This window comes from Panthera onca, chromosome D4 (genome assembly GCF_046562875.1).
Source record: "Panthera onca isolate mPanOnc1 chromosome D4, mPanOnc1 haplotype 2, whole genome shotgun sequence".
NCBI lineage: Eukaryota > Metazoa > Chordata > Mammalia > Carnivora > Felidae > Panthera > Panthera onca.
The window spans coordinates 73,721,280-73,733,090 of record NC_138351.1 but is presented as its reverse complement, the minus strand read 5'-3'; the positions used below and the strand labels follow the sequence as shown (position 1 = coordinate 73,733,090).

The 11,811-nt window shown below is 51.7% G+C and overlaps 1 protein-coding gene across 2 annotated transcripts; it reads left to right on the top strand.

Annotated features, from left to right (window-relative positions):
* The first annotated feature begins 999 nt into the window (after nt 1-999).
* On the top strand, nt 1,000-11,110 carry SLC46A2 (solute carrier family 46 member 2). 2 transcript variants are annotated; one of them, XM_060608985.3, is made up of 4 exons: nt 1,016-2,375; nt 3,819-3,902; nt 4,314-4,470; nt 10,202-11,110. In XM_060608985.3, the coding sequence occupies exons 1-4, from the start codon at nt 1,238-1,240 to the stop codon at nt 10,257-10,259; spliced, it is 1,437 nt and encodes a 478-aa protein (XP_060464968.2). In that variant the 5' UTR covers nt 1,016-1,237; the 3' UTR covers nt 10,260-11,110. The 2 variants fall into 2 exon arrangements, with proteins under 2 accessions (XP_060464969.3, XP_060464968.2); XM_060608986.3 differs by lacking the exons at nt 3,819-3,902; nt 4,314-4,470 and having other exon boundaries at nt 1,000-2,375.
* Nucleotides 11,111-11,811: the final 701 nt, after the last annotated feature.

Genomic DNA, 11,811 nt, shown 5'->3' with positions numbered 1-11,811 from the left:
TATTGTGAGCAATACCGCAATGAACACAGGAGTACGGACATCTCTTCGAGATCCTGAAAATAAACACGTGGGACTCCATCAAACTAAAAAGCTTCTACACAGCAAAGGAAACATCAGAGTGGAACACAACCCACAAAGTGGGAGAAAATATTGCACGCTTTCCAACTGATAGAGGCTAATCTCCAGAATATATAGAGAACACCTACAATTTAATTGTAAGAACAAAAACAAAAACAAACTAATAGCCCAATTATTAGTTGGGTTATTAGCCCATTGAAAATGAGTTAATGACCTGAATAGATATTTCTCCAAAGAAGACACACAGGTGGCCAACCAGCATGAAAACATACTCAACATCACTCATCATCAGAGAAATGCAAATCAAAACCACAACGAGAAATCGCTCACACCTGTCGGGATGGTTACCCTGTCATTAAAAAAAGAAAGAAGATAACAAGACAACAAGTATTAGTGAGGGTGTGAGAAATTGGAAGCCTTGTGCACTGTTGGTGGGAATGCAAAATGGTGCAGCTTCTATGGAAAATAGCATGGGAGTTCCTCAAAAAATTAAAACTAGACCGACCCTATGATCGTGGGATCCCACTGCTGGGTTTTCATCCAAAAGAGCTGCAATCAACATCTCAAAGAAGATAGTGGGCTCCTCTCAAAGTCTTGCTACCCAGATCCCTACAGCAAGCGACACGGGTCCCCTGTTGCTTTTAAACCCAATAAAATAAAACCTCACACCGAAGCCCCGAGCCCAGGCAGAATCCTAGGCCCTCCCCACCACGCGCCCAGACCTGCCCTCGAGGAACAGTGGAATCTTGCTCCCTTCCGGGGGGGGGGGGGGGGGTCTCAGTCCTGGCCGCCGGGACAAGCTAGGGGAAGGTCGGGGCACGCCTGGCTGTGGGGCAATCGGCCCTCGTCAGGCGGCCGCGCTCGCCGGAGCAGCGTGACGCGGCGACCGGAGGGTGGCGACGCGGGGGGCCGAAACGGGCGGTGCGCTCCCCGGCGCCCGGCTTCCTGGGCGGCCGCTAGCCCTGCTCGGCCGGCGGGGGCGGGGCGCGGCCTTAAAAGGCCGGGAGGAGTGGCCGTGCCCGGGGGTCACCGGCACAGGGTGGGCCGCTGTCACACGCGCCCCGGCTCGGCCCTGTCCCGCGCGCACCCGGGAGCACGGCGCACAGTCGCGCTCGCACCGAGTCCGGCCAGCCCTTCCGGCCCGTCTCCGAGAGCCCTCATGGGCCCCGAGGCCACCTGCCCGTGGAGCGGCCCCCTGCCTCGCCTCCGGGTGAGGACCTTGATCGAGCCCGTGGTGGCGTCCACGCAGGTGGCCGCCTCCCTCTACGAGGCGGGGCTGCTCCTCGTGGTGAAGGCGTCCTTCGGAGCCGGAGCCGGGGCCTCCTCCAACCACAGCGCCAGCCCGTCGCCCCGGGACGCTCTGGAGGACGAACAGCAGAGGGCCATCTCCAACTTCTACATCGTCTACAACCTGGTGGCGGGCCTGACGCCCCTGCTGTCCGCCTACGGGCTGGGCTGGCTCAGCGACCGCTACCACCGCAAGATCTCCATCTGCGTGTCCCTGCTGGGCTTCCTGCTCTCCCGCCTGGGGCTGCTGCTCAAGGTGCTGCTGGACTGGCCCGTGGAGGTGCTGTACGGGGCGGCGGCGCTGAACGGGCTGTGCGGCGGCTTCTCCGCCTTCTGGTCGGGCGTCATGGCCCTGGGATCACTCGGCTCCTCCGAGGACCGCCGCTCCCTGCGCCTCATCCTCCTCGACCTGATCCTGGGCCTGGCAGGATTCTGCGGGAGCATGGCCTCGGGGCACCTCTTCAAGCAGATGACTGGGCACCACTCGGGGCAGGGCCTGGTGCTGACGGCCTGCAGCGTGAGCTGTGCCACTTTTGCACTTGTGTACAGCCTCCTGGTACTGAAGGTCCCCGAGTCGACGGCCAGTCCCAGGACGGCACTCCCCGCCGTGGATACGGTGTCAGGCACAATTGGCACGTATCGTACCCTGGACCCCGATCAGTCAGACAAGCAGGGTGTGGAGGGGTACCCTCCATCTCCCGGGAAAGCAGTGCCCAAAAAGACTGTCATCGCCCTGCTCTTTGTGGGTGCCGTCATATATGACCTGGCAGTGGTGGGCACCGTGGACGTGATGCCCCTTTTTGTGCTCAGGGAGCCTCTCAGGTGGAATCAAGTGCAGGTGGGCTATGGTATGGCAGCCGGGTACACCATCTTCATCACCAGCTTCCTGGGCGTCCTGCTCTTCTCCCGCTGCTTCCGGGACACCACTATGATCGTGATTGGGATGGTCTCCTTTGGGTCGGGAGCCCTCCTCTTGGCTTTCGTGAAAGAGACATACATGTTCTACATTGGTGAGTCTGGCGTTCTCGGGGAGGCAGGACGAGGGCACGGCCGGCCCCTTGAGTTGTGGGGCCGACACCAGGGATGCTGTGGTCCGGGTGTCCCCAGCTCAGCAGCAGAGACCATACCCCCTGCCTAGGAAGTTACGAGGGAGTCAGGATCATGTGCAGTTGAGTTCATCTGAGTTGTACTGTCTACTGGGCCATCTGTGTTCCCTGCCGAAGTGGCCTCAGAGTGATGCCTGTGGCTCTAGGAAGTCAGCGGAGGTTGGTCGGTGGGGCCCGTGGTCAGGAGGGAAGGTTTCAGGTTGGCCTTCGGAGATGGGGTTGGATTTCTTCTCTCCAATTTTAAAGGGATAAAACATTAAGGTAATCAGGCCGAAAAGGTCCGTTAATTAAAGTCATTTGGGGCCAAGCATGGGCTATTCAAAAATGGATAAAAAAAGGCACAAATGCCTTCCACAGCCAATGTAATAAATTCTTTCAAGGAAGCAGAATGAAGTTTCCACCTGAGGACACAGGTCGGACAACCACAAGCAGAGAGCTCTTTAGACCAATGTTGGAACAGAACTTTCTACACTGATAGAAATGTCCTAAATCTGGTCTGTCTGATAAAAGCAGCCGCTAGCCATGTGTGGCTATTGAGCACTTGAAATGGGGCTGGTACAACTGAGGACCAGAATTTTCAATTTGACTTGATTTGATTTTAATTAACTCATATAGTCACACGTGGCCAGTGGCTAACACATTAGAAAAAAACAACTCTACACGGTTATCAGAGGCTCTCCCTTGGCTGAGGTCACACATCTCAGAAGACACCTAACAAAATGGCAACTTAGGTTTGGCCGACTCCCAGATAAACGGGCCACGTGCAAAAGCCAGAGTACCCCTCTCCCCTTCCCCTCTCACCACCTCTACCTTTGTCCCCCTCTCCCCCCCACACACACTTAAACACACAGCACATTGGGATTAGGAATAAGGCACGTGAGAAGGAAAGGTGGTGGCGGCTGTACGTGTGGTATACACTCCTGGATGCAGTTTGCCAAAGTTCCTGGCACTGTCTACCAGAGGGCTTCATGCATGGTGACAGAAGACACCTCTGTCCCAGGGACAAGGAGAGGAGCCTAAAGTCACTCCCGTGACATCAGCTCTACTTCCCTAGATGCCACGTAACTCTGCCGACGAAGACACCCTTCGCTACCCGTCACCGTGCCAGCTGTGCCCTGCCACCTCGCAGATGGGTCTGCGGCATCTATGGCACCGTCAGAGCTCAGGGGCTCAGCCCGCCCCAGAGAGAGTGTCGGCCTGCAGGCAGAGAAACCACTCCCTGCGGGGCGAGCCCATGGGGATTGTGGGGAGAGGGGGAGGTTCCTGGTGAGGCTTTTGCTTTTTCCGATTGACTCCTTGGCCAAGCCTGGGCACGACGAGGGGTGTTCTCTTGTGATTTCTTTCCAGCTCGAGCTGTCATGCTGTTCGCTCTCATCCCCGTCACAACCATCCGATCGGCAATGTCCAAACTCATAAAGGACTCCTCTTATGGTGAGTGAAAGGAATCTCTCAGAAGTTCTCTGCCCGGCCGGTTTCAGAGCTGCTTGGCTTGAGGCATAGGGTTCGGACTTGCAAAAGGCCCATGAGACGGTGCCAGAAGCAGCCTTGAATACTCTAGGAACACTCCGGTGTCCATTAGAGCAGGGGGGGTGAAAACAGGAGGATGGGAGAGACTCAGAAAGTCGGTCACTGAAAAGCCACCGTCAAAGGAGGACACTGCTACCCGCAGGCTGCAGGAAGATGCAGCCGACGGAGCCAGGAGTCCCGCTGGAACGAGCCAAGACTGAGAGGCGGCCCTGGGAAGGATGCGGAGTCTCCTGAGAGCTCCCTAGAGACTCGGCTAGCAGCTAAAATGGAAGGGACAGCAACATATCTTCTTGGTAACCTCTGTCCCTTCCACAGGAAAGGTGTTCGTCATCCTGCAGCTGTCCCTGGCTCTGACTGGGGTGGTGACGTCCACGGTGTATAACAAGATCTATCAGCTCACCATGGAGAAGTTCATGGGCACCTGTTTTGCTCTCTCCTCCTTTCTCTCCTTCCTGGCCATCATCCCGATTGGGTAAGAAAGGAGAGTCTGGTTTGGGCTGGGGCTTTTGGGCTTAGGTCAGGGCCTCTTGGACCATCTCCAGTCTATTATCATAAAGAATTATTTATTTGCAGCATTTATGCAGTGGGTTCTGAGTGGGCTCTCCCATAAATAAGAAGTCCTCCTGTTCTCCCAAGCTAATAATCTGCCAATCTGGGAAACCCCCGAACTCGTAAAAAATGAATAGAGGGCCACAATCAGCTGGTTACTTCCTGGCAGTTTTATACTTCCTTTTGATTAGAGGCTGGGATTAGATATCCTCTTGAACCACTCCAACGTCTTTTCTGAGGTCCTTTTAGAGGAGAATCATCCTGCCTCACTTCCTAGTATTCTCTCCACGCCCCCCAAGGGCTGGGCACCTGGCAGTGCCCCGGAATCTCACATGCCCCTGGACTGTGGGAGCTCCTGGTAGGACTTGAGCAATTCCTTTGATCTCTGTGGGGGAGTCATCTCATTTGTAAAATAAGAACACTCAGGTCAGGGAGATAACAAGCAGGAGGAAGGCTGGAGAAGCCCAAGAGAGGCAGTCCGGTTCCACGGTAAGAGCACTAGCCTAGGACCTCACCAAGATGGTCCTTGACCAGCCCTGTCCAGCGTGAGTCCTAAGAGCAAGCCATGTATGTGATTTTAAACTGTCTCGTAACGTTTAAAAATGGGAAGACGGGTGAAATTAATTTTAGTAACACATTGGATTTGACCCAGCATATCCAAAATACCACTCCAACATGTCATCAATTTACAAAATTAATCAATGAGTTGTTTTTTTGGTTTTTTTTTTTTCACTAAGTCTCTGAAATCTGGTACGTGTTTTATGCTGATGGCACATCTCAGTTTGGACCCAGGTTGAACACATTTCAGGTGTTGAGCGGCTGGCATAGCTAGTGACCGCTACGTTAGCACAGCTTCAAGCTGTTTAGGCCTGTTTACCCCTTCTCATTTAGTGAGGTCCTCTCAGGCTTGTATCACTCCCACCAGAGGAGAAAGGAATACAATAAACCTACCCACCATAACATGTGAGGGATTTGATAAAGATTTGCATTTTGTTTTATTTAATTTTTTAATTTTTTTTAATGTCTATTATTTTTGAGAGCGAGAGAGACAGAGAGCAAGCAGGGAAGTGGCAGAGAGAGAGGGAGACACAGAATCGGAAGCAGGCTCCAGGCTCCGAGCTGCCAGCACAGAGCCCGACGAGGGGCTCGAACTCACAGACTGTGAGGTCGTGACCTGAGCTGAAGTCGGCCGCTTAAGCTTAACCTACCGACCTACCCAGGCGCCCCAAAGATTTGCATTTTAAAGGGTCTGCCTGGTAGCACAGAGAAGTCTACACATCAATAATGGTGGCATTACAGGCAGCAGAATAGAAAATAACTGAAGGCAGGTTGAAAGAAGTGGGAAGTGGATGGGGGGGGAAGACCCTTGTTGGAATTCTCACATCACATCATAATGTAGGTCCCTGCCTACATAGAAGGTTGAGCCTCCTTGGACAGAAGCCATCAATAATGAAGGCTCTTTGCTCTATTTCATAGTTGAGAAAAGAAAGATTTGAAGTGAAGGAAGGGAAGGAGGGAGGGAGGGGGATGGAGGGAAGGAAGGAAGGGAGGAAGGAAGGCAGGCAGGCAGCTGAGAATCTGTGTAAGCAGCGGCATGATTATGAGGGCCTTCTTGGCCCAGTTCTCATTTTTTCAAGGTGTGGGACTGAGCCAGACCTGTCCTCAGACTGCCCAGCCCTTAGGCCTCTTCCTGTGCCCCTATTTTCATGCGAGTCTTGGCTGAATGGGTTGGGCTTAGCTACCAAGACTTAGCACGCAATGCACATCCGTCAGGAGCCCCAGTTTTTTGTCCAAGTGAGTAATGGATTAGTAGCTGTGCCACTTGGAAGTTTACCCAGCCCTATTTGGCACACGGGCGAAATATTCTCATTAACCTAAACAAACAAACAAACAAACAAACAAAGGAAAACAAAAGAAAACCAGTCTAATGGATGGCACAGCTAGAGATATAAACGAACAAATGAAAGCCATAAGAAAATAGCAACAGTCGTTTTCCTTCCCACAGTTTTGTTGCTTCGTGTGTGTACTAAGTGGGATCCTGTGCCTTTGTTAAGAGACTTCAGGGCACATGAAGGAGGTGGGCCACCTTGAACGTCTCACCCCAGGGCGCTGTGTAACACGCACTTGGACTTGGCCATACTTTCCGTGCACAGAGTCTTATATCACAGATGCAGGGACAGAATCTTGTATCAGTCGAGTAAGTACTTGAGTGCTTGTGTGAATGAGGCACGTTAAGTAATTGCTAATTATTTCCCTGTCTTGTGGCCATTCAGCAGTAAAGAGACACATGTGCAAATAAAGCCTCATTCGCTGTATGCTGGAATCACCTAGAAAGGCTGAAAAAATCACTGATGTCTGGATCCCACCCCCAGAGATTCTGACTCGGTTGATCGGGAGAGCAGCCTGGGCCCAGGCCTTTTTAAAAGCTCTCTGGGTTATTCGAATATACAACCAAGATTGAGGACTCTGGTATAAAGGGAGTGTTTCCATTACCTTTCCCTCCCGTGAAGTCACTAAATAAACGAGATCCTGAAAAACTCTTACAGCTAGAAGAGGCCAAGGCTGAACCATCGATCATCAAGTGACAGCGACAGGGAAAACCAGTAGAGCTTTCTAACCACAGAAAGAAAAGCTACGTTCCAATGACATAAAAGCCCAGGAAGGCATGTCAGAGCAGGGAGGCAGAGGACACAGTGGAGGCAGAAGGCGGAGAGGAGGGGTCCCTGGGTCAGAGCTGCCAACAGCCTGCTTGCCAGAAGGGACCGTGACCCAGGCTTGCCTGGTACCAGAGTGAGCCCATTTCACGTGACTGTGAGAACCTGCCCTCTCCTGCTTGCTCCTCTCTCTTTTTTTTTTTTTTAATGTTTATTTATTTTTTGAGAGACAAAGCACAAGTGGGGGAGGGGCAGAGAGCGAGGGAGCCACAGAATCCAAAGCAGGCTCCAGGCTCTGAGCTGTCAGCTCCGACGAGGAGCTCAAACCCACGGACTGCAAGATCATGACCTGTCCGAAGTCAGATGCGCAACCTACTGAGCCACCCAGGCGCCCCACCCTCTTGCTCTTCTTGCAGCTGGGAGATGCTGAAGAAAGAACTGTCTGGCTCTGCCCGTCCTCAACCCACTTGCCACTCTATCCCTCTCCTCCCTCCCCACCTGTTTCTTAGTAATGATAATAGCAAACCTGTAACTAGCTCTTATCATGTGCCAGCTACTACTTACAATGTTTTAATGAATTTAATCTTCCCCCAAAGCCCTCTGACGTAATTACTATTACTGTTCTGCAAATAAGGATACAGAGGCGCTGAGGTATCACGTAACTTGCCAAAGGTTCAGAGCCCGTAAGTGGCAGAGACAGGATTTGAACGCAGGCAGTCTCTGATCCTCCAGACCGCACTGCTTCTTAGTAGAGTCACCAGGTGCCAGGGTGCCACCTGTGGCCGTCTCCTTAGAGAGCTCCCTCCGCGGGCTAGCTGCGCTCTCCTGAATTCTTACCGGAACGGACACGCGAGCGGCCACCCTCTCTCTCCCCACCCTCCTCCTCACGGTCAGCTTCTGCAAAGGCTCGTGTGCACCTGCTGCCTGCGTCCTCACCGCCCACTCACTTCTCAGCCCAGACGTCCGAGGTCCCCCCTCGACCAGCAGCGCTCTTCTCACTAGGGCCGCCGACCACTCTTCAAAGCTGGATCCAGTGGACTCGCTCAGCCCTCATCTCACCCCACGTGGTTTCTCCGCGGCCCCAGCACCCGTGCTCGCTCTTGGCCGTCACTGGGCTTTCTCAGCACCTCATCACTTCTTCTCTACACACCTCCAAATGGAAGATGCTTTGGGGCTCTGCTCTGGGTTCTCGCTTCATATGCTCTCTCGAAGCAATCTAAAGCACTTTCAAGACTTCAAATTACCACCCGAGTTTCCAAAATTGGGTTCTTGACACCTTCTTACGCCTGCTCCCCCTCCAGCCTTTGCCGCCTCCCTAAATGGCACCACCACTCACCCGGGGGAGGAACTGTCACCGAAGTCTGCCCTCATCTTCATCTCCCACACCTCCAATCCGTCAGGCCTCACTGACTCTACCTTCAAAACAGTCCTCAAATTCATCCTTTTTTTTTTTTAAATCACTACTGCTACCACCCCTAGGCCAGAGCACTTGAACGACCGGATTAGCCTCTGGACCATTCCTCCCATGTCCACTCTTGTTCCCTCCCATCCTCTCTCCACCAGGTGCCCAGAGCAATTTCCTTCAAGTGTTTAAACAGATCACATCATCTCCTGCTCAAAGCTCTGCTCTTGGCTTTCACCGCTGTTAGGATACAAACCCAATGTCTTCCCATGGACCACAAGGTCCTCTGTAACCTGGCTTTGCCAACCTCCGTAATTTCTGTTTCTGTCACTAACCACCCTCCGCGACCCCAGGTGTCAGCCCCAGGAGCCACCCCTCCTGCTCTTCCCCCTTCTGCGCCCATGCCTCCTTCTTAACCCAACTAGATGTGGTCTTAAGCAGCATTTTCTCAAAAAGCTTTTGAGACAAATCCCTTTCTTAATCTAAATTAGGTCCTTTTATCATATGCTCCCAAAGCTTCCTCCATTTTCCTTCATAGCCTGATAGTTGACGGTTAGGGGTTATCTTTTCATACGCTTGCCCACCAGACTGTAGGCTCCCTGAGGGGAGGAACCATGGCCGTTTGGCTCAGCACATATCATCTGTGTCCAGCAGAGAGCCTGGCCTGTAAGAAGTACTCAAAAAGTATTTGTTTAATGAATGATCTGTTGGAAGGGTGTGGCACCTACTAGCCAGCATTGCTGGCCACCCGTATCCCAGAGCTGCCTGTCGGCTGACCACGAAGGCAGTGGCTGGCCATCGCCACCTGGCTTTGCTACTGGGGTCTACAGTGGGGGTCAGCTGCAGAGGCAGGGCTGCGACCTGGTGTCGGCCCACGTCTGGACTTTCCCGCCAGCTCTTTAATACAATGAGTTTTGTCTCAAGTACAGTGAGTGTTCCTCCCTGTAGAGCTCTGGGACTCATGGAAGGTGGGACATCAGAGATTTCGGAAGTTCCCACAAAGCTTTCCCTTAGAAGGTTTGGACTTAAGTTGGCACCCCATCCAGCGGCTTCCAGGTGTTGACCATCAGCCAGGAAGAGGTTGCTGTAGCCTAGAAACTGAGGTTCCTAGAAAGGTTGCTCATGAGAAAACCGAGGATCCCAGAGGTGGAAGGACATGCCAAAGGTCACACAGATCCAAGACTTCAACTCAGAGCTCCTAATTCCCAGGCCTCCCCCCCCCCCTTTTTTTTTTTTTTTTTACAAATATTTGAAAACAATGTAATGAGAATTTATGGAACAGATAAAGGGGCTATGGAAGGACAGAAGATGAGGCAGCGAATTCTGCTTGGATTAGCCCAATTTTGATCTTGAAATACACGTGGGAGTTCATCAGGCAGTAGTGAGATGGAGAGAGATTTCAGGAAAAGGAAAATGTAGATGCAAAGGGCTTGAGATATTATAGGGCTGGAATGGGCCATTCTCTCCACTCAGAACAACATTCTGGGGACAATGGTCAGAGCCTCTCAGTCTATAGGTGATAAAAAGGCGGCCATTGGTGGGAAGGAAAAGGCACACCCTTTGCCCCATTCCAACTGTTTGTCTTGTAATTCTTACAGCATCGTGGCCTACAAACAAGCCTCATGGCTGCAATATGGAGACATTGCAGAGAAATGAAGGTGCTGACCGGCGGGAGCTGAAAAATACCAGCAATGGCTTCTTTTGAAGTCAAAAGAAGGGACTGGGTGCTGGTGACCAAAGCAAGCCACTGCTCCAAAACCCCAGGTTCCAGCCGGAGTTGGCTTGGGCATGAGCTGCTCTGGCTCAGGGGTCCCTGGCAGGTGGGGAAAAGCACTTTCTTGGTGATAGAACTTTCTCAGCTTTCAGACGTCCCTGTCAGAGGTTAGGTTCTGGGGACAGTAGAGGGTGAACTTCCAAGGGTTAGATGCAGAGGGCCGTGCGCAGTCACACGAGACGCATAAAGGGCTTCAGACAGCAGCCCCTTTTCTTCCAGGAGTTGGCTCTAAGGTACCACTAACTAGTCACCTGGGTGCCGTGCTGGGGGTCCCACAGGAAAACTCAAGCCAAAGCATGCATTTTCAACAGCCTAGAGGGGGCGCAGAGGGGATGCTTTGTAAGAACTCCCAACAGTGAACATCAGCCAATATATATATATTTTTTTTAATTAAAATAAAACCTTGAAAAAAACTTAGCTTTCTTCCCTGAGGCCTTGTTAGCTGTGAACACTCAGGAGAGATTTGGGGCTCAGGCTCCTGGCTTCAGGGTAGTTTTACTGCCGTCATTACTGTTGTTTTTAAGAAGCAAATATCAAACGACTTTCTTTAGTGGACTATTATATGGCATATTTTCAGTCAACAATACTTCTTCCCAAAGTGGGTGGTGTGGAGAGAGAGGGCAGAGGAGATAGGCTAAGAGCCGTCTTATTTTGAGGTACCTATTTTTACAGACTATTGTACTTACACATAGAAAAACAGGCTCACCTCCAAATAAAATCAACATTTACTGTATGCGTGTGAATCATTCTTCCCCGGCCAGACTCCCTCTATAACTACAGGCATGGCATTCTTATACTGGGGTGAAACTTAAAGCTAGGGAATGCATTTCAAGCTCCAAGCGTTTGGGCTCAGAGAGTTTACACCTCTGATCTCTTGCAGGGAATAAACAAGCCTTTCTGGCATGTCTTCTAAGGTCCCGGCACCATGCTAGGTGCTGAGATATGGCAAGAACGTGACTGCTCATGCCCTGACAGAATGTTCTGTCCAGCAGGTGGAACAGACAGAACAGCTGGCAACCACATATCCTATAATAAATGCTAACATAAGGGAGCATCTAACCAGGTTTAGGAGAGCAGGGAAGGCTTCTCAGAAGAAGTGGACTACGGGAACCCTGGAAGGATAAGGAGTCACCAAGGCCAGAAGTTAAGGGACAGTCCAGGCAGAAGAAATAACAAGCTGGAAGGCCTGAAGGTGAAAATATCTTTTGATACAGGAATTCAATATAAGGGGAGCAAAGAGGGGGGGAGGGACAGGTACCAAAAGGACAGAATCAAGACCAGGAGACTGGAGTGGTAGGGAGAAACAACAATACACATATAGAGCCTTAAAAAGAGTTTCTCTTTAATTTGTTTAATGTTTATCTATTTTTGAGAGAGAGAGAGAGAGAGAGAGAGAGAGAGAGACAACAGGGGGAGGGGCAGAGAGAGAGGGTG

What these genes read in the sequence shown, in the direction of transcription:
- SLC46A2 (XM_060608985.3), top strand. Translation starts at nt 1,238, where the DNA reads ATGGGCCCCGAGGCCACCTGCCCGTGGAGCGGCCCCCTGCCTCGCCTC. An exon ending in GACATACATGTTCTACATTG is followed by an intron (nt 2,376 to 3,818) that starts GTGAGTCTGGCG and finishes ATTTCTTTCCAG; the next exon opens with CTCGAGCTGTCATGCTGTTC. An exon ending in CTGGCCATCATCCCGATTGG is followed by an intron (nt 4,471 to 10,201) that starts GTAAGAAAGGAG and finishes TAATTCTTACAG; the next exon opens with CATCGTGGCCTACAAACAAG.